This window comes from Manis pentadactyla, chromosome 10, assembly GCF_030020395.1.
Source record: "Manis pentadactyla isolate mManPen7 chromosome 10, mManPen7.hap1, whole genome shotgun sequence".
Lineage (NCBI taxonomy): Eukaryota > Metazoa > Chordata > Mammalia > Pholidota > Manidae > Manis > Manis pentadactyla.
In genome coordinates this window covers 11,498,822-11,526,178 of record NC_080028.1, presented here as the reverse complement: position 1 = coordinate 11,526,178, position 27,357 = coordinate 11,498,822, and the positions used below count along the sequence as shown (strand labels likewise).

The 27,357-nt window shown below is 36.9% G+C and overlaps 1 protein-coding gene across 24 annotated transcripts in view; it reads right to left on the bottom strand.

The window, feature by feature from the left end:
• The window catches only part of RBFOX2 (RNA binding fox-1 homolog 2), a 292,632-nt gene that overhangs the window by 45,583 nt on the left and 219,692 nt on the right, over nt 1-27,357 (bottom strand). For all 24 annotated transcript variants that reach the window (XM_057486406.1, XM_057486404.1, XM_057486402.1 and 21 more), the window contains one exon: nt 23,368-23,592. In XM_057486406.1, the coding sequence (XP_057342389.1) occupies nt 23,368-23,592 (225 nt within the window). The remainder of the gene's footprint in view (nt 1-23,367; nt 23,593-27,357) is intronic.

Below are 27,357 nucleotides of genomic sequence, written 5' to 3'. Positions count from 1 at the left end.
CCCTTGCCTGGGGAGATATGTTCATGAAGAAGTTGCTCATGTTTATGTCCAAGAGATTTTTGCCTAAGTTTTTTTCTAAGAGTTTTACGGTTTCATGACTTACATTCAGGTCTTTGATCCATTTCGAATTTACTTTTGTGTATGGGGTTAGACAGTGATCCAGTTTCATTCTCTTATATGTAGCTGTCCAGTTTTGCCAACACCAGCTGTTGAAGAGCCTGTCATTTCCCCATTGTATGCCCATGGCTCCTTTATCATATATTAATTGACCGTATATGTTTGGGTTAATATCTGGACGCTCTATTCTGTTCCACTGGTCTGCGGCTGTTCCTGTGCCAGGACCAAAATGTCTTGATTACTGTGGCTTTGTAGTACAGCTTGAAGTTGGGAAGCAAGATGCCCCCTGCTTTATTCTTCCTTCTCTGAACTGCTTTTGGCTATTTGGGATCTTTTGTGGTTCCATATGAATTTTAAAACTATTTGTTCCAGTTCATTGAAGAATGTTGTTGGTATTTTGATAGGCATTGCATTAAATCTGTAGATTGCTTTAGGCAGGATGGCCATTTTGACAATATTAATTCTTCCTAGCCAAGAGTATGGAATGCGTTTCCATTTGTTAGTGTCCTCTTTTATTTCTCTTAAGAGTGTCTGGTAGTTTTCAGGGTATAGGTCTTTCACTTCTTTGGTTAGGTTTATTTCTAGGGATTTTACTCTTTTTGATGTAATTGTAAATGGCATTGTTTTCCTGATTTCTCTTTCTGTTAATTCATTGTTAGTGTATAGGAAAGCAACAGATTTCTGTGTATTAATTTTGTATCCTGCAACTTTGCTCAATTCACATATTAGTTGTAGTAGTTTTGGAATGGAGTCTTTAGGGTTTTTTATGTACAATATCATGTCATCTGCAAATAGTGACAGTTTGACTTCCTCTTTACCAATCTGGATTCCTTGTATTTCTTTGTTTTGTCTAATTGCCATGGCTAGGACCTCCAGTACTATGTTGAATAACAGTGGGAGAGTGGGCATCCCTGTCTTGTTCCCGATCTTAGAGGAAAAGCTTTCAGCTTCTCGCTGTTAAGTATGATGTTAGCTGTGGGTTTGTCATATATATGGCCTTTATTATGTTGAGGTACTTGCCCTGTATACCCATTTTGTTGAGAGTTTTTATCATGAATGGATGTTGAATTTTGTCAAATGCCGTTTCAGCATCTATGGAAATGATCATGTGGTTTCTGTCCTGTTTGTTGATGTGGTGGATGATGTTGATGGATTTTCTAATGTTGTACCATCCTTGCATCCCTGAGATGAATCCCACTTGGTCATGGTGTATGATCCTCTTAATGTATTTTTGAATTTGGTTTGCTAATATTTTGTTGAGTATTTTTGCATCTATGTTCATCAGGGATATTGGTCTGAAATTTTCTTTTTTGGTGGGGTCTTTGCCTGGTTTTGGTATTAGAGTGATGCTGGCTTCATAGAATGAGTTTAGAAATACTCCCTCCTCTTCTATTTTCTGGAAAACTTTAAGGAGAATGGGTATTATGTCTTCTCTATATGTCTGATAAAATTCAGCGGTGAATCCATCTGGTCCAGGGGTTTTGTTCTTGGGTAGTTTTTTAATGACCAATTAAATTTCTTTGCTGGTAATTGGTCTGTTTAGATTTTCTGTTTCTTCCTTGGTCAGTCTTGGAAGGTTGTATTTTTCTAGGAAGTTGTCCATTTCTTCTAGGTTTTGCAGCTTGTTAGCATATAGATTTTCGTAGTATTCTCTAATAATTTTTTGTATTTAGGTTACATGTTTTAATGAACTCAAACTTTAAAAATTCTTATAATTGGGAAATAGATTAATTTTTCTGACTCCCCTCTGAAACAATATAATTATTTTAACTATTTTACAGTTTGAACAAATGTTATGGTCTGAAAAAGAACTCTGGGCAATTCAAGATGAAGTATTACTTTCCAAGTCTCTATCATAGTAAGACTTAGTACATCATCAGAGATACTAAGGAACCTCTGGATTAATTCAGGTATAAAGTTTTGATTTATAGATTATACATTTTCTTCAATATTTATTGTTCCTTTTGTGTTCTTGGTATATTCATTTCTTATTTTTATCTCTATAAGACTGAAGGGGAAGAAGAGGAAAATAGGAAATTCAATTTAGCAGAGTAAATTTCTTGAGAATCAGATTTCATGTCTGAAAACATCTAGGAAACCAACCTTTCATGATAGTTTGACCAGGTATAGAATTCTAGGTTGAAAATAATCCCCTTAGAATTTTGAAGGTAGCTCTCTACTGTTCCCCCTATTCTCTCTGGTTTGTAGACTACCTAAATATATATACAGTGTTCTAAAATTTCATAGTGATATGCCTTAATATGGGTTTATTTTGATCTACTTTGCTGGGAAATCTGGTCTCTTATGTTAAAAATTAATGTCCTTCAGTCCTGGGAAGTTATCTTATTTTGTTGATAATGATTCCTACCCTATACATTATGTCTTTTTCTCTTTCTGGTACTTGTATTATTAGGTATTGGATCTACTGGGCTAGTCCTCTAATTTTCTTATCTTTTTCTCATATTTTCCATCTCTCTGCCTTTTGGCTCTATTTTCTGGGATATAAGTCCTTAATTCTTTATCTGAAAACTTTGGGGCAGAATTTGTAGTATTTTAGAAAGGCAATAATGTTGTACAATCTATAATGTAACCATCAGTGAGACCACAAGCAGTGATATTAGTTTAGCAAAATACTTGTACATTCACATAAATGGGATAGAGACTATATACAGGTTGTGAGTTTTGCTGCAAACTTACGAAAAAAATCATTAGATTTTCAGAACATTTTGGATTTTAGAACTGCGGATGACAGATCCTAGACCTTTCTTCAATCTCATCTTCCAGTTTTTCCATTGTGTTGCCATGTTTTTAATTTCAAGGGCTTGTTCCCTGAATCTCCTACTTCCCACCCCTTTAAACTAGCATTTCTTCCTTGTTCAGTGGATGCAGTATCTTCTCTTGTCTCTCTGAGGATATCAATTATTGTATGGGTAGTTTTTTTGGGAAAAGGGGTTCCTTTTCTTCCCAATTTCTTTCTTTTGTTTGTTTTTGTTCTCTGTCTTTCATGTTGTAGGTTTTCCCTACTATCTAAGTAATCCTTGGCTGAGAATTGAGGAGGGGAGGGTAGCTAAAATACTAGAAGTTCTGAGTGGGTGGGGTGGAGCAGCTTTATGACTTTGTGGTTCATTCTGGGTTCAGTCAGCTAAGCAATGTGTTGGGGGAAAACCCTGACTTCTTTCCTCTTGAGTTGGTCAGGTTTTCCAGAGAAGAGTTTTCCAGTCTTCTAATTGAAGCTGTCAATTTTGGAGACTTCTGAAATTTTTGTAATGTAAATTAAATTATTTCGCAGATCTTCCCCACCAGTGGCTCAAAGATAAGCTCATTTGGGTCTGTTAAGTTAGTTACTAACTGGCCATCTGCTTTCTGGCTTCAAAAATTATAAATTCCCCTGTTCTTATTGGTTTCTAGTCCTAAGAATGCAGACACAAAAGCCATCTCCTATATTTTGGAGGAAGCAAAATTAGATGGGTGGGTATATTAAAAAATACTCTGGAACTGATGTTTAATAAAATCTTATAATACCGTATGTACAATTTTTAATGAAGGCAGCAACAGGGCAAACTGCCTATGTTTGGTTTGAGCTGACATGTATAAACTATTTTGGGAAATACTGCTTTCTTTAAAAATAACCTTTGTATCTCAAAAAGGAGAACCTGCATTACAGCCTTTCTCCAATGCATACATGAAAGGCAAAGGTAGAATATGCAGAGAACTTGGCAATAAGACATAGCTATCAGCGAACAGTAGGTCTATAAAAGCAAAGTCTTTCCTTCCTCTGTTCTTTAGAACCTGGATCTACTTCAGGTATAAACTGAAGATGATTAAAATATTTTGGGATAAGAAGACATGACTACTAACTGCAATGTGGGATCCTGGATTAGATTCAGAACAAAAAAAGAGCACTAATGGAAAAACTTGTGAACTATGAATAAAGCCTACATTTTACCTAATAGTATTGTATGAAAAACACTTCCTATTACTTGGTTTGGAAAAATCATACTGTACTTATGTAAGATGTTGACATTAGGGGAAGTTAAATAAAGAGTACACAGAAACTTCTGTACTATTTTTGCAACTTTACTATAAGTCTAGGATTATTTCAAAATAAAGTTAAAAAAAAAAGGAAAAAGTATTTTGCAATGTCAGATTCTAAACCATATAGAATATTAAAACACAAAGAATGTTCAGTTAGTTTAATGACTATATATAGGCACAACTATAGACAAGTACTTATACTTGTATTCAGTGTGTGGGTTGCACCACTTACAGAAGACAGACATGGACTGAAAAGTCTGTCCACTTAAAATTATTGGCATGGTGAAGAAAAAAAGAAGACATTTAATCTAATATTATTATTATCTATTCCCAAATTACAAACAGTTTAATTTATCCATCTCTTTACTTACACAAGGTCAGTCACATAAAGCTTCATCTCCTGCAGCATTTTGCCTGAAGATTTCATTATTTTAAGAACAAAAGTATAAACAATTCCTAGGTGGGTTCAATTTCTTTCAGATGTGGGTGGGTCTCAGTCAAGGTTTAAGTGAATCCTCCTCATAGGATGAATTAGATATTTTCAAAATGTTCAAAGTCAGTCACATATAGTGCAAGGGACATGGTTTTGAAAACTACAAAAAAAAATATTCAAGACTAAACTAATCAAAGGATAGTAGATATTTCTATTAATTGCACAAAGTTGAGCTGCCATGTGAACTGCCATATGATTCATAGAGCTTAGAAATTAGGCAATTATTGAAGTTTTCAATTAGTAAGATTCACACTGGTTCTGTTAAAGGAACCAGATTGGGCCTAAGATGGGAGTTACTCATGCTAAGCCCCATGTCAGCAAACGAAAGCCTCAGTAAGTTTCTACACTGAGCTCTCCTAGAAAAGGAAGGCCTAGGTCAGCCAGTCAGCACTTGCCCGCTCAGCACAAGTTACCTGACTCAGCTGCTAGACATCCCTTTGCTCCATATAAGGGAAGTAACTCTTGAGCCAGTTTAGCAAATGTCCACCACAACCTCCTTGGTCCTGCTCCCCTCTGCCTATAAAATCTCTTGCCTTGTACAGTTCTTTGAGCTCCCTTCTGTCTGCTAGATTGGATGCTACCAAGTTCACGAATCACTGAATAAAGTCAGTAAGATCTATGTAATTTACTTGGTTGAATTTTGTTAATTAATAGTTTAAAATCTGCACAGAAGTGAAATTTCATTAATTTTTCTATATCACACTATTTGAAATTTGAATGATTCAAGTATGCATAGATTGTGACGTATTTTATATCTGTCTTGCCTGAGGGTTTCAGTCCCGGGCAAGTTCACTATGGATTCAGTGGGACTGAGAAATGACAAGGGAACATTTTCGGGGTAAAAAGGTTTATACCGGCTTTATTCTCATGGTGGTAGGCTGAGTGTTAGAATCATGTCTGCATCCAACAGTCTGCAGGTCTGTAATCCACCTCCATCTCTGCCTCTGCCCAGAGCACTGGGTGGAGCTCTTTGTGTAGTGACTCAGTCAACAATAGCTCATGGCTAGCAGGTGTGGAAGCATTAGCCTAGCAGCAGGCCAATTATGTCATCAAGTAGTTTAGCACTGGGTGAGGATCCTGGCCATAGGAACTTCATTTTCCCCACAATGTTCAAGAAAATCTACTCGAAAGATCCCTGCCCAAAATAGCTTTTAGCGCACCTAAAGGATACATATGTGTGTATGCTTCAAAAATCCTAAAGCAATATTTTGCAATGGTATAGGATGTTACCTGGTGTTTTGTAGAAAATGGGTTTCGTGATCAATTACATTTAGGAAATACTGGATTAAACAAAGTTAACAGGTTTCTTGTGAATTTTGAAGAGGGCAAACTCACCTTTCTCCCCAGATGTGAATCACATATATTTATTCATTCAGTTATTTTTGTAGAACAGGCTATAAAAGTCACTGAAAAATAACTGCTTTTAACAGAAAGGCTCTTAGGGCACTAGTTTCCAAGGGTTTGAGGGAGGAAAATGGCAAAAGAGAAAAGATATATAGTTGATGGTTTGTTAATCTATATCATCACATAAGTCAAGAGTTGCCTATAATATTTTCTTTGAATTAAATAATTATATGCTAATAGTATTACAGCTAATATTTATTGAACATTTACTATGTGCCAGGCATTATATTGAATACTCGCTATTCATTTTCTCATTTAATCCTAAAAACAACCCTATGAGGTATGAACAATTATCACCATTTTTACAGGTGAGGAAAATAGAACACTAGAGTTATAATGCTCTCATGGTTACAGATTCAGCAGATTGCACATGGTTACAAATTATCTCATGATACAGGTGTTCATTCAGCAAAAGGGTCTGGGAGCTAAACACAACTCACTCTGATTTCTAGGGCTCAAGCTCCCTAACTACAGTATTATATAATAAAAACAGCCTTTAAAAAACCAGTTTTTCCTTAAAGTTTTAGAAAGTTGGTTGGGATACTTTCCATTATGTCATTCATTTTATAAAGCCTCAAAAAGAAAAAGGAACTACAATCCATACTGACTCATCAACTAGACTCTTTCACATTTAAAGCATTTTATATATGCTTATAATGGAGTATGTCATGGATTAAACCTGGTGGAATTAGATCATATTAATTTCTTCTTAAAGAGTAAATGTCTTAACATGACAGAATATTTTCCTAAAAAGTGAAATCTTGGCCCATATGCTTATTAACTAAAAATCAGGATATTTCATAGTGTTAAAATAACATACTACTAAGAACATTATAAGAATAATGTTATAAGAATTTTTAAAAATCTTGTAAGAACTAATAAGAACATACACTGAATGTGAAGTTATTTTATCTAATGCCATCACCAAACATAGTTTCCTGAGCAGAGAAAACTGAATTTACATCTATGCAGGGCATTTCCTTATTTAGGAAAATTACCTTTAGATTTAGTTATTTTAAAAAGAAATGCCTAAGCATTTCCTCCGTGTATTTGAATATTGTTATGACAAGCCAAATTCTGAGAATCTAGTCCTGTTTGAGCATTTAAATGTAAGCTAATATTTTTTTCAGCAAACTAATAGTTCCCAGTTTCTTCAGAAAAAGAGAGAATTACAAAGGCATCATTTGTATGTATAATATCATCATTACTGATTATCATTATCACATCATGAGACAAAAGCCATAGCAAGTCACTTATTTTTTTAAACCAAGAGTAAGAATTAAATAAAAATTATATATAACATATAATACTAAAACACACAGACGGGTACCTCATTTTTAAAAACTTTACACTTAACTGAATGGTTAATATTTAATTATACACTTAAGAATGAAAGAAATCTGTCAGTATGCTCTAGTTGCAGTTCCTAGGTTTGAAGTTGAACAGTAAGTGGAAGCTAAGGAGGTAAGACTACCCCTATGGATGCCTTTTATTTTTCATAATTTTTATGTGGAAGCAGACAAAAAAGCAAGTTTCCTGAGTCCCAGCTCTGTTACTAGCTTGTTCAGTCACTTAAAACTGCTGGCCTCTGCTGTACAAGGAAGGCATAAGATGGTTTCTAAACTCCATTTTAGCTTTAAACTCAGTGATTGTTATTAGTTACTTCAAAAGATAGTAAAAAGTATTTGTGGAAGATGCACAACTCTTGTAGGCAGGTTAAAAAACCAAGCATCCGCACTGATCATTACTGCTTCTTCACCCTCGCCCTCACAGGAGCAGTAAGTGCCAGCAGAGCACAGTATTACCCTTCCTAGCACGTGTTAGCTCTGTTTCTTCTGGCGTGGTGGTGGACTGAGTATAAGTGAATAAATGAAATGAAGCCATGTGAAAGATAAGACATAATAATCATGAAGTTAACAATATTAAAACTGTGCTGAAAGGGTGTCTTGAGTCTTACATGAACCGAAGGGCAATTTTTTCTATTCAGAAATATCCATGCCTGGCTGAGTGAGGTTTTCTGTAGCAACTTGCATTTGTAGACCAGGTTATACATAGTTTCCTCATGGACCCAGCTTTGGAAAGGTCAAGCTGCTAACAGGCATCAAAACTACAGAGCTGGAGGGTACAAGTAATTATTTCTGAGGGTGTATTGACAACAAGTGTAGAGAGTTAGCATTGGTTCAACACCCTCTGCCTTTGATTACTTTGGAGGGAAATGGAGGGCCTCTCTCGGAAAAGTGGATGGCTGGATAAATGAATTTCAGGTACGGAGGTAGAACATACTGAAGATAATGCCTGTGCTGCAGGCTAAACGTAATGTGGCCCAACAGGACACAACATGAGAGCAAGACCTGGGTGATTTTCCCCATTCCAGAAGTTCTTATTTGGGCAAATAGAACCACTGGTAGCGACTGTAACTTCCTGGCTTTTTCAGTGATAACAATTCACAGGGCATCCTTCAAGGAAGGGAGTCAGTGGGAAATTCCAAGGGAGGACAGATAGACTGATTTCAGTAAAGAAGTGCAAGAAAATCTGGCTTCAGCTCCAGAAAGGGTGCGCAACAAAGCAAAGAAAGAGGATGACGGACAATATGGGGTATAAGTTGTGTTTATTCAGAAGTGTGCTCAAAGGCCCACCAATGGGAAGGGTTGTAAAATCTACAGCTGACTAATACAGTAAGATGGCCACTCAGCATTCCTGCAAATCTCAGCTTCAGATCCTTCATCAACTCTGTTCGAACACTTCAAATGCTGTTCCTAACATCTATTAGTCAATCACAGATACCTAGTTCTGGCTTTATAAGCTTCTTTTTTAATTCAGCGAACACTTGTTAAACATCCTGTATATACCAATAGGATTAATAAGAAGAGGGCAAATTGTTCCTGCCCTCAAGGTAAGTATAATCCAATAGACGGGCAGATATGGATACAAATATATACCTCATATCCACAGATTATTCACCAAAGCTTGTCTACTTCAAATACTTTGGTTATTTATGCCTGCTGGCATTTGGAAAAAAATATCTAAACATTTAGGAACTGAGGTCCTTTCTCCTCTGCAGGCAGGCTCAGGTGGGAGACCCCTAACTGCTCTCTCTTTGCTAATCACAGTATGGGACCATTTGACTATCAAAACAAGCTCTCATCTTAAGAGTACTAGAAGCTTCTAGCCCAATGTTAAAATCAATTTCTAAAACATATTTTAGAAATAAAATGCCAAGTTTCACTGCTTATTTCCCATTTTTGTACTGGAAGCCCTTTCTGTTTTCTCCATCAAGATAGGCCTATTCAACATAAACAAAATCTCTTACTAAAATACAGCTTTAGCTCACAAGAAAAAATACAGATAAGGGACATCAACTGGGACAACTGACTGAAAAAGATGTTTGAAAGCAATTATCTTAAAGAACTACTTAAGAAATTTCCAAAGCATTTCTAATTTACACTCACTAAAGTCCTGTCATGTAGGCATTATTAGCTTCATTTGATAAATGAGGAAACTGACACTTGGGAGGTGTAAGATGATTTATTCAACATACAGTTACTGCAAAAAGGATGACAATCTTTGATTCTGATCTCCTTGTTTCACTCATCCAATCCTGCATGGTTATCTACCTTCATAATTTCTCTTTAGTTACTCCCTCCATTACATAACCACTGCAACTGCCTAGTCCAGAAGCTCATTATCAATACCAAGCCTAAGACTCTTTCCTAACCAGTCTCCCTGCTTCTCTACTCATCCTGTATATGCAACAGATTAATGTTCTGGAGGCACAATTCTGCTCACTTCCATTTCCTTGCTCATAAACCCCTCAATAAAGTCATTTCTCAGCCAGGCATTCAAATACTCTTCCCAATCTGTACTTTAAGTGATCTTCTTCCTACCTTATTTTCCACTAGTATCAACCAAACACCCAAAGTTTTGGGCAAATGGAAACCCATTTGGGTTTCTTTTATTGAAAGACATTTTGATCATTCCATCTAACTTTGCTTTGAGAAATAACTTTCCTAATTTTTCCCACCACCATCTCTGCATGTTCAAATTCTAGCCACTCTTAATACAAGGCCCACATCAAGGCCATCTCCTCCAAGAAGCCTTGGTCTCTCTCCTCCCACTTCCCATGGTATACCTGTATCTTCTTTCATTTTTTGCCCCAAGGTATACTTACTGAGTAACTATTAAGTGCCAAGCACTATGATAAATCAGAGAATGCAAAGATGAACAAAACAGGATGTTTACTTTAAAAGCTTACAGTTTAGTTAGGGAAACATCTCACTTTATAAGTTCCACAAGAAGAAGTTAGCTCAGAAGTCTACATGAGCCTAAATGAAGGACACATAAATTTGGCTTTGCCTGGGAAAGTCAAGTGAGAATTCCCAGCAGAGCTAACAGCTGGACTAAATGGGAAAACGTGCACAGACACCTGCTAAGAGGACCAGTGCACATACACACTCCCAGTTGTTCAGCTGGAGATGGGGAGGCAGAGTGGTAGAGCAGAGAGGACTTTACAGTTGAATTCCCCAACTGTAAAAAAACCTAACATGCCACAAAGGGCTATTTTAAAAAGTTGTGGAAGCAATTTTTAAACTGAAAGAGTATTACACAAATTTAAGGTATCATTTATTTATCAATAACAATGCTTCCCATCTATGTTTTGAATTTAATTGGCTGCAGGAATTACCAGACCCATTTTAAGAAACAAATAAACATATAGTAAAACTTCAACAGAATAATCTATGTTGGCAAATCTAGGTTTATGATGTACTGTTCTGCTGTTCAATCTCTCTCTATAAACACAGATCACCCAGAAACAGTCACACACACATAACTTCCAAAGGTAAATGGCTTAAGAGCAGTGAATTCACGCTCACACTTAAAATGGATATTTACAAATATAAGAAGTATCTTCAATCAGAACTTTCTAATATTCCCCATTTTATTGTTGGCAGCTTCCTATAATTATAGAAACTGCTGTTTGTAAAGGATTTTCCATTTTCTCTTCAGTGCCAATAAATTCATCATCTATACATGGATTTGTAATTTTATTTCAGTTTCTTTAGTAACTCAAATGGGTTTATAAAATACAAAATTATATACTGAATAGTTTATAATATGGATGAGAAACATATGTCTCAACTGTATATATTTATATTAAGGAATAGAGCCCACCCTTAACACTATCATTAGAAATATACAATCCAGGAGTCTAAACAGTAGGAAATGGTATTGGGGGAAAAAAGAGAAAGAAAAGGCCAGTGGTGAAGAGAGGTGCCACACGAGATGGGATTAAAGATGGCGGCATGAGAGGAGAGACAGAGGCTTCCTCCTAAAACTGGATACAATTAGAAAATTTAATTGGCACAACTAATGCTGAGAGAGCAACAGGAAAGACGACGGCGTCAGACTGCACACACCTGGAGTAAAGAGCAGACCTTAGCGAACGGGGTAACGTACCGGAGCTGTGGCTCCGCGGGACCCGAGCCCCTCCCCCACCCCAGCTCAGCGGGGGGAGGAAGACAAACGGAGCAGGGAGGGAGTGGAAGGCCTGGGACTGCTGAATACCTAGCTCGGGAGATCTGCGCTGGGAGGACAAACCTACATTCCATGGTGCTTGCATGAGACTCGCATGACTACCGGGATGGAAAGTTAATACAGGCAGAGTTCCTGGGGAGACTGGGATTCTGGCCGCTTGTGGAAAGCAGGGATCCATATCCGGCTGCTCTGGGACAAAAACTTATACCTGTGTGACCGGCCCACTGGCTCAGGCACAGCAGCCAGGAGGCCGGGAACAGCTCTTTCCTACCCCCAGGCACCAGTACCGCTCCCCTGCAACCCATTGCTTCAGGGGCTCAGCAGCTCCAGAGTAGAGCTTCTGGACACTAGAGGGTGCCATATACAAACATGAAACGCCAAAGGAACCTGGTCCAGAGTAAAATTATTAATACAACTCCTGAGAAAGATTTAAATGATATGGACCTCGTGACTCTTCCTGAAAGGGAGTTCAAATAAAAATCATTAACATTCTAATGGAGGTACGGAAAGACATCCAAGAACTCAGGGATGAATTCAGGTCAGAGATCCAATCATTGAAGAGCATGATGGAGGGTATTAAAAGCAGGTTGGATACGGTGGAGGAGACAATAAATGAAATAGAAACTAGAGAAGAGAAATACAAAGAAGCTGAGGCACAGAGAGAAAAAAGGATCTTTAAAAATGAAAGAATATTGAGAGAACTGTGTGACCAATCCAAGCGGAACAATATTCACACTATAGGGATACCAGAAGAAGAGAGAGAAAGGGATAGAAAGTGTCTTTGAGGAGGTAGTTGCCGAAAACTTTCCCAATCTGGGGAAGGAGATAGTCTCTCAGGCCATGGAGATCCACAGATCTCCCAACACAAGGGACCCAAGGAAGACAACACCAAGACACATAATAATTAAAATGGGAAAGATCAACGATAAGGACAGACTGTTAAAAGCAGCCAGAGGCAGAAATAAGATCACATACAAAGGAAAGCCCATCAGGCTAACATCAGACTTTTCAGCAGAAACTTTACAGGCCAGAAGGGAGTGGCATGATGTATTTAATGCCATTAAGCAGAAGGGCCTGGAACCAAGATTACTTTATCCGACAAGATTATCATTTAAATTTGAAGGAGGGATTAAACAATTTCCAGATAAGCAAAAGCTGAGAGAGTTTACCTCCCACAAACCATCTCTGCAGTCTATTTTGGAGGGACTGCTATAGATGGAAGTGTTCCTAGGGTTGGATAGCTGTCACCAGAGGTAGTAAAACCACGGTAGGGAGGGTGGAGCAGCTGATTGCGAGGCAAATGCAAAATTAAATTGACTATCCCCAAAGTCAATCAAGGGATAGACAAAAAGTACAGAATTTGATACCTAATATATAAAGAATGAAGGAGGGAGAAAAAGGAGGAGAAATAGAAAAGAACCTTTAGATTGTGTTTGTAACAGCATACTAAGTGAGTTAAGTTAGACTCTTAGATAGTAAGGAAAGTAACCTGGAACCTTTGGTAACCATGAATCTAAAGCCTGAAATGGCAATAAGTACATACCTATCGATAATCACCCTAAACGTAAATGAACTGAATGCACCAATCAAAAGACATAGAGTCACTGAATGGATAAAAAAACAAGACGCATCTATATGCTGCTTACAAGAGACTCACCTCAAACCCAAAGACATGCACAGACTAAAAGTCAAGGGATGGAAAAAGATATTTCATGCAAACAATAGGGAGAAAAAAGCAGGTGTTGCAGTACTAGTATCAGACAAAATAGACTTCAAAACGAAGAAAGTAATAAGAGATAAAGAAGGACATTACATAATGATAAAGGGCTCAGTCCAACAAGAGGATATAACCATTATAAATATATATGCACCCAACACAGGAGCACCAGCATATGTGAAACAAATACTAACAGAACTAAAGGAGGAAATAGAATGCAATGCATTCATTTTAGGAGACTTCAACACACCATTCACTCCAAAGGACAGATCCACCAGACAGAAAATAAGCAAGGACACAGAGGCACTGAACAACACACTAGAACAGATGGACCTAATAGACATCTATAGAACTCTACACCCAAAAGCAACAGGATACACATTCTTCTCAAGTGCACATGGAACATTCTCCAGAATAGACCACATACTAGGCCACAAAAAGAGCCTCAGTAAATTCAAAAAGATTGAAATTCTACCAACCAACTTTTCAGACCACAAAGGTATAAAACTAGAAATAAATTGTACAAAGAAAGCAAAAAGGCTCACAAACACATGGAGGCTTAACAACACGCTTCTAAATAGTCAACGGATCAACAACCAAATTAAAATGGAGATCCAGCAATATATGGAAATAAATGACAACAACAACACAAAGCCCCAACTTCTGTGGGACACAGTGAAAGCAGTCTTAAGAGGAAAGTATATAGCAATCTAGGCATATTTAAAGAAGGAAGAACAAACCCAAATGAACAGTCTAACGTCACAATTATCAAAATTGGAAAAAGAAGAACAAATGAGGCCTAAAGTCAGCAGAAGGAGGGACATAATAAAGATCAGAGAAGAAATAAACAAAATTGAGAAGAATGAAACAATAGAAAAAAATCAATGAAACCAAGAGCTGGTTCTTTGAGAAAATAAACAAAATAGATAAGCCTCTAGCCAGACTTATTAAGAGAAAAAGAGAATCAACACACATCAACAGAATCAGAAACAAGAAAGGAAACATCACGACAGACCCAACAGAAATACAAAGAATTATTAGAGACTACTATGAAAACCTATATGCTAAGAAGCTGGGAAACCTAGAAGAAATGGACAACTTCCTAGAAAAATACAACCTTCCAAGACTGACCAAAGAAGAAACACAAAATCTAAACAAACCAATTACCAGCAAAGAAATTGAAGTGGTAATAAAAAAACTACCCAAGAAAAAAAACCCCAGGCCAGATGGATTTACCTCAGAATTTTATCAGACATACAGAGAAGATATAATACCCATTCTCCTTAAAGTTTTCCAAAAAACAGAAGAGGAGGGAATACTCCCAAACTCATTCTATGAGGCCAACATCACTCTAATACCAAAACCAGGCAAAGACCCCACCAAAAAAGAAAATTACAGACCAGTATCACTGATGAATGTAGATGCAAAAATACTCAATAAAGTATTAGCAAACCAAATACAAAAGTATATCAAAAGGATCATACACCATGACCAAGTGGGATTCATCCCAGGGATGCAAGGATGGTACAACATTTGAAAATCCATCAACATCATCCACCACATAAACAAAAAGAAAGACAAAAACCACATGATCATCTCCATAGATGCTGAAAAAGCATTTGACAAAATTCAACATCCATTCATGATAAAAATTCTCAGCAAAATGGGTACAGAGGACAAGTACCTCAACATAATAAAGGCCATATATGATAAACCCACAGCTAACATCATACTTAACAGCAAGAAGCTGAAAGCTTTTCCTCTGAGATCGGGAACAAGACAGGGATGCCCACTCTCCCCACTGTTATTTAACAGAGAACTGGAGGTCCTAGCCACGGCAATTAGACAAAACAGAGAAATACAAGGAATCAAGATTGGTAAAGAAGTCGTCAAACTGTCACTATTTGCAGATGACATGATACTGTACATAAAAAACCCTAAAGACTCCATTCCAAAACTACTACAACTAATATGTGAATTGAGCAAAGTTGTAGGATACAAAATTAATACACAGAAACCTGTTGCTTTCCTATACACTAACAATGAATTAACAGAAAGAGAAATCAGGAAAACAATGCCATTCACAATTACATCAAAAAGAATAAAATACCTAGGAATAAACCTAACCAAAGAAGTGAAAGACCTATACCCTGAAAACTATAAGACACTCTTAAAAGAAATTAAAGAGGACACTAACAAATGGAAACTCATCCCATGCTCTTGGCTAGGAAGAATTAATATAGTCAAAATGGCCATCCTGCCAAAAGCAATATACAGATTTGATGCAATCCCTATGAAATTACCAACAACATTCTTCAATGAACTGGAACATATAGTTCAAAAATTCATATGGAAACACCAAAGACCCCGAATAGCCAAAGCAATCCTGAGAAAGAAGAATAAAGTGGTGGTGGGGGAGGGGGCGGGGGGGGGAATCTCACTCCCCAACTTCAAGCTCTACTACAAAGCCATAGTAATCAAGACAATTTGGTACTGGCACAAGAACAGAGCCACAGACCAGTGGAACAGATTAGAGACTCCAGACATTAACCCAAATATATATGGTCAATTAATATTCAATAAAGGAGCCATGGACATACAATGGGGAAATGACAGTCTCTTCAACAGATGGTGCTGGCAAAACTGGACAGCTACATGTAAGAGAATGAAACTGGGTCACTGTCTAACCCCATACACAAAAGTAAATTCAAAATGGATCAAAGACCTGAATGTAAGTCATGAAACCATAAAACTCTTAAGAAAAAACATAGGCAACAATCTCTTGGACATAAACATTAGTGACTTCTTCATGAACATATCTCCCTGGGCAAGGAAAACAAAAGCAAAAATGAACAGGTGGGACTATATCAAGCTGAAAAGCTTCTGTACAGCAAACGACACCATCAATAGAACAAAAAGGTATCCTACAGTATGGGAGAATATATTCATAAATGACAGATCCGATAAAGGCTTGACATCCAAAATATATAAAGAGCTCATGCACCTCAACAAACAAAAAGCAAATAGTCCAATTAAAAAATGGGCAGAGGAGCTGAACAGACAGTTCTCCAAATAAGAAATTCAGATGGCCAACAGACACATGAAAAGATGCTCCACATCGCTAGTTATCAGAGAAATGCAAATTAAAACCACAATGAGATATCACCTCACACCAGTAAGGATGGCTGCCATCCAAAAGACAAACAACAAATACTGGCGAGGTTGTGGAGAAAGGGGAACCCTCCTACACTGCTGGTGGGAATGTAAATTAGTTCAACCATTGTGGAAAGCAGTATGGAGGTTCCTCAAAATGCTCAAAATAGAAATACCATTTGACCCAGGAATTCCACTTCTAGGAATTTACCCTAAGAATGCAGCACTCCAGTTTGAAAAAGACAGATGCACCCCTATGTCTATTGCTGCACTATTTACATTAGCCAAGATATGGAAGCAACCTAAGTGTCCATCAGTAGATGAATGGATAAAGAAGATGTGGTACATATACACAATGGAATATTACTCAGCCATAAGAAAAAAACAGATCCTACCATTTGCAACAACATGGATGGAGCTAGAGGGTATTATGCTCAGTGAAATATGCCAGGCGGAGAAAAACAAGTCCCAAATGATTTCACTCATCTGTGGAGTATAAGAACAAAGGAAAACTGAAGGAACAAAACAGCAGCAGAATCGCAAAACCCAAGAATGGACTAACAGTTACCAAAGGGAAAGGGACTGGGGAGGATGGGTGGGAAGGGAGGGACAAGGGCGGGGAAAAAGAAAGGGGGCATTACGATTAGCATGTATAATGTCGGGGGGGCATGGGGAGGGCTGTGCAACACAGAGAAGACAAGTAGTGATTCTACAACATCTTACTATGCTGATGGACAGTGACTGTAATGGTGTTTGTCGGGGGGGACTTGGGGTAGGGGAGAGCCTAGTAAACATAATCTTCTTCATGTAATTGTAGATTAATGATAACAAAATTTAAAAAAAGAAGAAAAAAAATACTACAGTATAGTATAAACATAACTTTTATATGCACTACAAAACTAAAAATTCACTTGACTCGCTTTAGTGTGATACTCTCTTTATTGCTGTGGTCTGGAACCAAATTCACAATACCTCTAGGTATGCCTATACTGTAAGAAAAGCAAAGCACATGAATGGGACCCCAAAAGTTCTGGAATAAGAGAGAGGAAGAATACATACAAATTTGCTTATATTTGCATAAAATATTTCTAGAAGAGTGCCTCTAAAAAACCAGTAACATCACTGGGACAGAGCAATGTATTCATCTGATACCATCTTATATTTGTTGAGATTTTAAAGCCATGTGAATATACTACTTAATTCAAAGTAAAAGTTTAAAAAGCAAAAAGTTAAAAAAAAAAAGTGTCTACACCTTTATGAAAATCTCTCTATCTCCCGCAGTCTCCTTCATCATTTCCTTTTCATTTATTAGAACCTTTGCTGACCATGGATACTGTGTGCCAGTTGCTATGGTAGGTAGAAAATAAAAACAACCTGCAAGGAAAGTGAATCTCAATGTACAACTCAGAAAAGCAGAGAGACCATCTCATTTTGGTGAGTGCCCAGCATAGAAGGATATGACAGGTGCACAGAGGAAGTGCAGGCATCGTACACATCTGTCGCAGTGTTCACACTGCTGGTTCACAGTAACTGTTTACTTGGCTGCCTCCCAAACTAGACTGTCACTCTGAAGATATCTCAAAGGTTAACACAGTGCTGATTACAAATTTATAATATGTGTGGTGATGGATGTTAAGTAGACTTGTTTTTGTTTTATACTTTGCATTATGTACATACACTGAGTCACACTGAACATCTGAAACTAATAGGAGGTTATATATCAAATATAATGTTTTTTTTTTTTTAAAAAAAGAGAGGTGCCACAAATGACTAAACTACATGGAACAATTTAGGGAAGAAACTGCTGGCTATGATGGCATGAACAGGTCAGTGAATCTTTTCCTCAAGACAACATGAAAAATACACAAAATTGTCAAACAGGCATTTCAGGGTTCTGGACAAGCAGATGCCTATAAACTTATTGCTTATGACTATTTCAACCTGTTATCTACTCCCCCAATCCCTCAGCTCTGCTGAGAACTTAGTTTTGTCAAGACAGGATCTGGGTCACAGAACTAGCAGCTTTGCTACCAGAAATGGGTAGACTCAACTTGGGGTATTTGGTCAGGATTAGGGAGCAGTAGAAAAACCATAGCTTCATTGGCTAAAAGTAGAAAACCCATAGCTTCATCAGCTAAAAGTGGCAAACTTGATAGGAACCTAACAGGGGAAATACAGTTTTTCTAGTTTGAGGTTGTGGTCTAACTGGGGTGAGTGATGGCCATCAGAAATGGAAAGGAGAAATCTTGAAAATAAGAGAGTCACAGAAAAGCTCTCCTCACATGCACTGACTCATATCCCTACACGGATGAGGGGAGACATGAGAGGGCCTAACAGAAAGAAAAAGCCTTGAGGACTGGCTCAACTCTGAATGTACTTCCCAGCCCAGAAACAGATGAATAGAGGGAGGACAGAAGCTTTATAATAAGCTTGAGGTGCTTAAGCACAACCTCTGCCCAGACCATTGGCTGACCACTCAGCTATGGAGATGCAGGGATGACTTGTAGGCAGGTTAGAAAGTGAAAATGTGGGTGAGAGTCACTAAGCAGAAACGTGCCTACACACCATGGAGGGGGGTCACATTCCATAGGTTAGGTCTAGGCAAATTACTCAAAACATACATACAGACACACACCTACACCTCTCAAAAAAATAAATGACATTTCAGAGTTGTTAAAATACATTACTAAAATGTCCAACTTATTAAAAAATCACAAGACATGCAAAGAAACAAAAAGTATGGCCCTGACTGAAGAAAATAAGCAGTAACTAGAAACATACTTTCAGTGGGCCTGGATATTGGATTTAGCAGATAACTTCAAAGCAGCAATTACAAATGAATTCAAAGAATTGAAGGAAATATGATGACAAGTAAGGAATCTCAATAGAAAATAGATATTATAAATGAAAACTTTAGGGTTGAAAAGTATAGTAACTGAAATTAGAAACTAGATAGGCTTTATATTTGATTTGTTATGACAGGACAAAGAATGAGTAAACTGAAAGAGAGATCAATGGGAATTTGGAAATTACCCAATCTTAAGAACAAAGAAAAAAAGACCGAAGAAAAGTGAACAGAACTTTACATTCTGTTTAGAGTCAACTTAAAACTAAAACAAATAAAAAACCAGAACCTCTGGGTGAACATCAAGTGTCCCAACATACATGTAGTAAAAGTCTTAGGAGGAGAGGACAAAAGGAAAGAACGAATATTTGAAGAAATTATGTTAAAAAACTTCCCAAATTTGATGAAAAGCATTAATTTACAGATCCAAAAATCTCAACAGACTCCAAGTACGACAGAACCAAGAAGATCCATTCTAGACATATCAGAGCCAAACTGTCAAAGCCAACGATAAACAAATAATCTTGAAAGCAGCAAGAGAAAACTCATCACACAGAGGGGAACAGTAGGATTAACAGCTGACTTCTCATCAGAATCAACTGACTCTCACCAGAGGACCGAGGGCAGTGGGACGACAGTGCTATGGAGTGTTGGAGAAACTGTCAACCAAGAATTCTACAGCTAGCAAAACTATACTTCAAAAATGAAGACAAAAGAAAGACCTTCCTAAGTAAACAAAACCAGAAAATTTACTTCAAGCAGACCTAGTCTACAGAAAATACTAAACAATGTCCTATAGTCTGAAAGAAATGACATCAGAATATAACTCAAATCCACAAGAAGATATGATGATCATCAGAAATGGTAAACTTCTTTAAAAATGTGAGATTCTTTGAAGTAATAAGTAATGCAATAAAGTATTATTACAATTTATATATGACAATAGTAGCACAAAGGGTGGTAAAGAATAGTCAGCAGACCAAAGCTGCTACATTTACCAGAATAACATATACACATCCATCAGCAGGTTAATAATCCTTGGTCAAGAACTAATAAAATACAAAAATAACAACATATACATAACTTACTAAAAAAATCACAAAGGAATTTAAAAGATACAGGAAGAATTATTTAACAGAAATCAGTAAAGAAAAACCGAGAATAAAAGAAGTGAGACATACAATAACAATTAGGTCAATGGCAGACAAATTCACCCATTTAAATAATTATATTAAATGTAAATAGACTAAATGCTTTGATAAAAAGGCAGTAATTTTCAGACTGGATAAAGATGTAAGACCCAGTTGTACGGTTTTTACAAGAGGCACACGGTAGATTGTGAAGGAAAAAGGTGTCATGCAAATAGTAATCAAAAGAGAGTGGAAATAGTTGTTAATATCAGACAAAACAGACTCAAGACAAGGACTATTGATAGAGACAAAAAGAACACTTCACATTGACAAAAGGGCCAATTGGTTAGGAATATTCTGTAAAACAGCCCATCTTCTAAGCCATAAAACAAGTCTCAATAAATTTTAAAAGTCTGAAATCATAGTATGTTGTCTGACCACAATGGGATTAAATTATAAATCAACAAAAGAAACTTGGAAATCCTCAACCAATTGGAAATTAACACATGTCTATGTAACCCAGGATCAACGTAGAAATCGTAAGGAAAAATTTTTATCTTGAACTGAATGAATATGAAAACACAATACATCACATTTTATCAGAGTCAGCTAAAGGGAAACTTCAGAGGAAATGTATAGCATTGAACACATTATTAAAAAGAAAAAAATCTAAAATTAATCATCTAAGGTTGCATCACAAGAAGCTAGGAAAAAAAGACCAGATCAAACTGAAAGTTAGTAGAAGGAAGGAAATAATAAAGATCAAAATGGAAATCAATGAAATATAAAACAGAAAAACGAGAGATTTTAAAAAGCAATGAACTTAGCACCTGGTTTTCCGAAAAGATCTGCAAAATTAACAAACCTTAGCTAGGCTGACCAAGAAAAAAAGAAGGCATAATTAACAAAATCCAAAATGAATGAGAGAATACTACTATTCATGCTACAAGAATTAAAGGGATCATATGGGATTATTATAATGCATAACTTTATGCCAACAAAACAGACCATTTAGATGAATTAGAAAAATTCCTAGAAAGCCACAAATAACCAAAATTTAACAGAAATATAAAATAGAAATAAAAACAGAAAAAAGAAAGGACTGATAACAAGAAATAAACTTAGTAGTTAAAATACCTTGATAAATCCCCAGATTTATATTTTATTCCTTCTTTTCACAGTTGTTTTGGCAGTCTCTTGAGTTCATAATCATTTGAAAGTGATTTGGAAATGCAGCCAATACAGCCGCCTACATGTTCATGATTCTAGAACAAATGCTATGGAAAGCCTCATTTGTTATCCATTATGACTAGACTTTCCAAATAAATTGTCTGTTGTAGTCCATTACTTGTTTAGTATAAAATTATGTGCTTCTAAAAAAACTATCAACACTGAAAAGATAACATGTTTTCAAGGGAAGAATGGATCTCTTGGTGGTCCCATATCTAATAAAAGAAAACGGAAAGTATTTACAGGTTAAATCCATCCTTATAAAGCTCTCCTTATATTCTGATACAGAAAAGTCAAGAAGAAATCTAGAAACTAGAGCAGACCTTTCTAAGTAGAATACAGAACATCTTTATCTTTGGAAATAACTACACACAACCCCACAGACAGTATGACTTCCTGTATGATTATATATGCCACATTCCTATTGACTTTGTGACACTTCCTCTACCTTGACAAGTTAGTAATACGAGGTGAAATCAGAGCTAGGCTGGGACCAGAGATCAGTAAATCAAGTACACAGTCTGGATTTTATTCTAAGTATGTTAGGGAACCATCAAAGTTAAGAAGAAAAAGAGATGATTTGCAGTAAGAAAACCAAACCACTACCTTAGCTGCTCTGTGGAGAATCAACCAATTAGGCAGCAGTAGTACAGGAAATAAGTGATGAGGGTTGGACTAGAGTGGTGACAATGATGAATACCTTTCATGAATTAAACTATTTAAATCTCCTAATGGCCAGTTGAGGTAGGTACTACTGTCTTCATTTTACAGGTGAGCAAGCCAAGTGATTAAGTAAGTGGCGCACAGTCACACTGCTAAGTGGCACCACACTGGGACTCAAACCCAAGAAATCTGGCAGAAGAGCTGAGCTCTTAATCATGTATACTATCCAGCTGGATAGTACTAAGATAAAGAGAAGAGGTTTAAGTAAGAAAATGTTTAGAGTTATAGTCACCAAGAATTGCTCATGGATTGGCCGTAGAGATGAAGGAAATTAAGGAATAAAGAATGACATATAGGGTTTGCTTGAGCAGCTAGGAGAATTTAGAGGTATAATTATAGTGACAGAGGGCATGAGGGAAGGGGGGTATCCAGGCCACGAATACTGCAACATTTAAAAGCTGAAGAGTGAAGGAGGAACCAGCAAGAGAGACTAAGAAAGAACTTCCAGTGCTTGGTGGAAAATGCGGAGTATCATGAAACCAAGAGGCTGAGTGTTCCAAGGACGAGGGCGGTGGCAATGAGTAGAACACTGCAGAGAGACTGAGAGGAGAGAAGGGACCCTGAGGTATGGCAAAATGAAGGTTACAAGTACAGCATCCCCCAGGTTTACTCTTTTTTGTTGTTGCTGGAATATAGTTGATATACAAAATTATACTGCTTTCAGATGTACAAAGAGTGACTTGATAATTATATACATTACTAAATGCTCCCCACAGTAAGTGTAGTTACCCCAGGTTTACTCCTGCCATTGCGCCTGGCTATATTGCCAGTGCCATCTCCCAAATGCAAGCTCCTGGGCAGTGACTAAATTTTAATCCTAAATCTTTATCTTCTCATTAAAATGCTTGGAGTAAAATTAAAATTACATAAATGGTACACAGTGAAATGTAAATGTTAAATTAATTTCAAGGGCTTTCTGTACGATGATTAAGATGATTTCAACATGATAATATGCACTCTTCCACTTTGCACCTCACAATTCACATACCGTAAGAGATCCATTTTGTGTGCCAGGTGAGTTGCTACTCTGCTCTCCATGGGCTTGCGTACTTCCATAGAGTGTCAGGTTATGCTCACTGGTCTGGCCGGCATAGTCCTGAGTGTGCGGCACTCCATATTCTGCGGGAATTCCATTCTGTGGAGGTGGTGGAAACGGGATGGTAGTAAAAGGCTGAACCATTGTGTCAGGAGTTGTTGTTGGCTCCTGGTTACCCTAAAGCAGAGAAAGAGAGAGAGAGAATAAATAAAGACAAAAAGTGACTTCTTGTTATATAATTATTTAAAACTGAGTAAACAGAATTCTCTGAATATTCCCTCACTGCTCAGGTAAAATGGAACGCTTACTGTCTCAGGACTAGGGAAAACAGTGCTCTCTACATAGACACACTCATATGTATGTAGGCACACCAACACTCACCCGACTTTGGTCAATCTGTGGTTGTAAGACCGGTCAATGACCATACTGAAGCTGACTAGTTACCAAAGGGTAAAAAATTTTCCTTTAAACCAAGTTTTTAAAAATGCCAGGAAATTTCTCACACAAGGTAAGTTATAACAGTTGAAATTAGTTTGGGCCATTAGTATTTTCTTCAGGACACTTCCTATTCCTTCAGTGATTCTTAGGGAAAAACAAATCAATTTCATTAAATTATAATTTATAGCAATAGACAGCATGACATTATAAATTAAATTTCAAAATAAACATAGATCTCTAGATTTTTAAGAGCACAGAGTTCAGGACAAAGCATATTATTAGTAAATTAATCTTTGGATTTCAAGGTAGAGATTTATTTAAATCTTGGCTGCTAGGTGAATAGTTAAACAAAAAAACCACCTTTCCTTAAATTAGAAATAGACACAAAAAAAACCCAGACAAAAAAAAATGGAGAACTTTTCTTAAGCATTGCTAGCATTACAATGCTAACGACACAGCTGGACATCTCTGCACAGGATATCCATTACCAGATGCTTACCTGGGATCCAGTGTGATACTTGAAATACCAATAAAGAATATGCAGTAACTATAGTAAATTGTTAGAAGCCATTCTGGCTCCATACCCCTCTCTTCTGTCTTTAAGGTCAGATACAAAAGAGAACTTAAAATCCTGTTTAACAGGTTTTGCAAAGCCCTCCCTTCTCAACAACTGACCTCCTGACCTCCCATTTTAGTCCATAAAAGGCAAAGCCATTGTTTTACTTAAGATACACAAGTCTGCAAAGTCTTGGGCCATTCTCCTTCTGGAAGCCATTGGCAGCGACAGCCAAATGCTTCAAAATACTAGCTTTCCCTCCCCCATATTTTGGTTATCAAATGATTAGGGAGCAAAGAAAATCTGGTTTTATGTCATTTGCTTTCTTCCAATTCATGAGCAATCACTTTCTTTAAACAGAAGAGTAATTATTTCTCTTTCTCAGTTCCAATTATCCTTCTTTTTTCTCAGTTCAAGAGGAGATTCTCTACCCACTCACTGAGAGCTGCCAGAAACTGAATCTTCATCGGTATTTTCTAACCATCATCCCAGGCTTTCAATATTAACTTGATGGGCATTAAATCCATACTATCTCAAGCAAAATGAATCCTAAGATGCGGAAAGATCTCACACTATTTTTACAGGAAGGTTCAACCATCATTACTACAAGCAGTTATTCTACATAAAACAAAACACATAATCACAGATTGGAGAGTTCAATATTCTTAAGATGACCATGCACCCCAAACCCCAAAAACTCAATCAAAATCTCAGCAGGGATTTTTGCAGAAATTGACAAGTCATCAAAATTTATATGGCAATGTGAAAGACCTAGAAAAGCCAAAACAATTTTGAATAAGAACAAAAACTGCCTGACTTGAAGACTTTATTATAAAGCTACAGTAATGAAAACAGTGTGGTATTGGCATAAAGACAAATAGAGGAGTAAAATAAAAAAGAATCCAGAGATGGATATATGTATACACAGTCAACATTAAGATATGGAGTCAATTCAACAGAGGAAAGGAAAGCTCTTTTACAAAATAAAAAACTGATTACCAGATGAAAAGTAAACCTCAGTCAGCTCTTCTCCTGCATATGCAAAAGTTACCTTGGAAGATATAATAGACCTAAAAGACACCTCAGCCCTGCTGGGAATGAGAGTCTGGCACACAAGTACACAGTATTAACTCTCCCACAGGGATAGTCTTGACAAACCTGATCCATTCAACTGAATTGAGATAGATACATCAGTTAGCAGTGGGAGATGAGGGAAGAAAGGTAGAAACATTTTATAAAATCTACTTGTAGCCTTGGCACTATACATTTCAAAGAAATACAAGAGAGCCAGAGGCTGAATCGTTTCCCCCAAAAAGGGAAACAGAAACCTGTTAGGAGGTCAAGAAGAAAGTCTTGGTAGAATATTTTATTTACAGCACTGTTTTTTAAATTTTTGTTAGGAAAAAAAAAAAAACACTATGCTTACATAATTAGGGAATGAAACTGGGAGAAGAGATTTTGCATTTATCTCATACATTCTACAATGTCTGAAAACCTCCCCAAGTATATATTATTATTAAAATTTTTAAGTAATTTCATATTTCTATTAAATTCCAGGCTATATTCCAAAGTTATAAATTCAGAAGACAAGTACTATAGCCTCCAGACAACTATAAGGTAACAGTTCACATGATTATTTCTAGGCAAGAATTTACCACTGTTTATAAGAAAATGTTTTGTTTTTCAAATCACAGGTTAAGTAGCTTAAGTATATTTCATCTGAGAAAATGAATTTACTTTTTCTTACAGTCCAGAAAACTAGACATAAGTTCTCTTTTCCCTCATTTAGCAGTCTTTAAACTTTCTTTTCCACAAGATTAAAAGACAACAAGGAGTACTATGCAATAACATTTCTATCTGACCTAACAAGAACCTAATAAAGACTTAACTGAAACCCCTTCCTTCCTTAAAATATCAGTTATGACTTTACATGAAAGATGAGATGAAAAAGAAAACCATGGCTGCCTTTTAATTCTTATCAGTATATGTTATTAAAATGCAAGTTATCTGAAAGCAAGACTATTTTTATTCTTCTTGTGCCCCTCCTGTGCCCATGCAGTTCCGTGCCACAGTATTCCAATGTTTGCTGGCCTGGGTACCTCTCTTACATCTCTACTCCAACGTCACCTACCATTTCAACTACCTAAAATTTCAACAACTCTTTCTCCCTTCTCCTCATCGATCACAGGACTGTCCTTCATTTGTCTGGTCTCCTTGATGAGAAGGTAAGCTTCAGGAGGGCAGGGGGTTTTGCCTGTTTTGCTCACTGTTGCACCCACAGCTCTTAGAACCATGCCTGGCAGAGTCATGCAGCACGATTCTTACTTAAGGGTTTTACATCAGTAGAATAATAATGCAGCACATCTAAGACAAGGGGTGTGTGTCTCCATCCTCTTGAAAGCCAACTGTGAGGTAAGAAAGTGCAGGCTGCCTCTAATCCTCCTGGTATCCACATGGATTCACTACAGGAATTGGCAGAATTTTCAACAAAGCATTTCCTTGGTTAACTGCCTTCCCTTCAGCAACATAATTTACTATACTAAAAAGTCGGATTTTCCAAATATCAAGAAAAGCTACCTAGGGGCTCTCTTGTCCCCTCCTGGCATGAGCCAGGAGCTCTTTCCTCTCACTTTATTTCTAAATAAAAGCCTGTACCTTGCTATCAAAAAAAAAAGCTACCTACATTGTGAACTCAGTTTTAAGAAGACACAAATGACTAACAAAGCTGCTTTTCTAAGTTTTTCTTAAATGAACAGCCATCACCACCTGAAAAGTGATACATGAAACAGACAAATTTGGGATTAGCATTGGTATTTCAGTAATCATTCAACAAAATCAATTCAATATCCTGCCATCTCACTGTCATTGTATTATCTACACAAAAATTCAAGAAGAGAAATTAACTATTAAAGGACAAAAAACAGTGTTTATTTTACACAGAAGGCAAG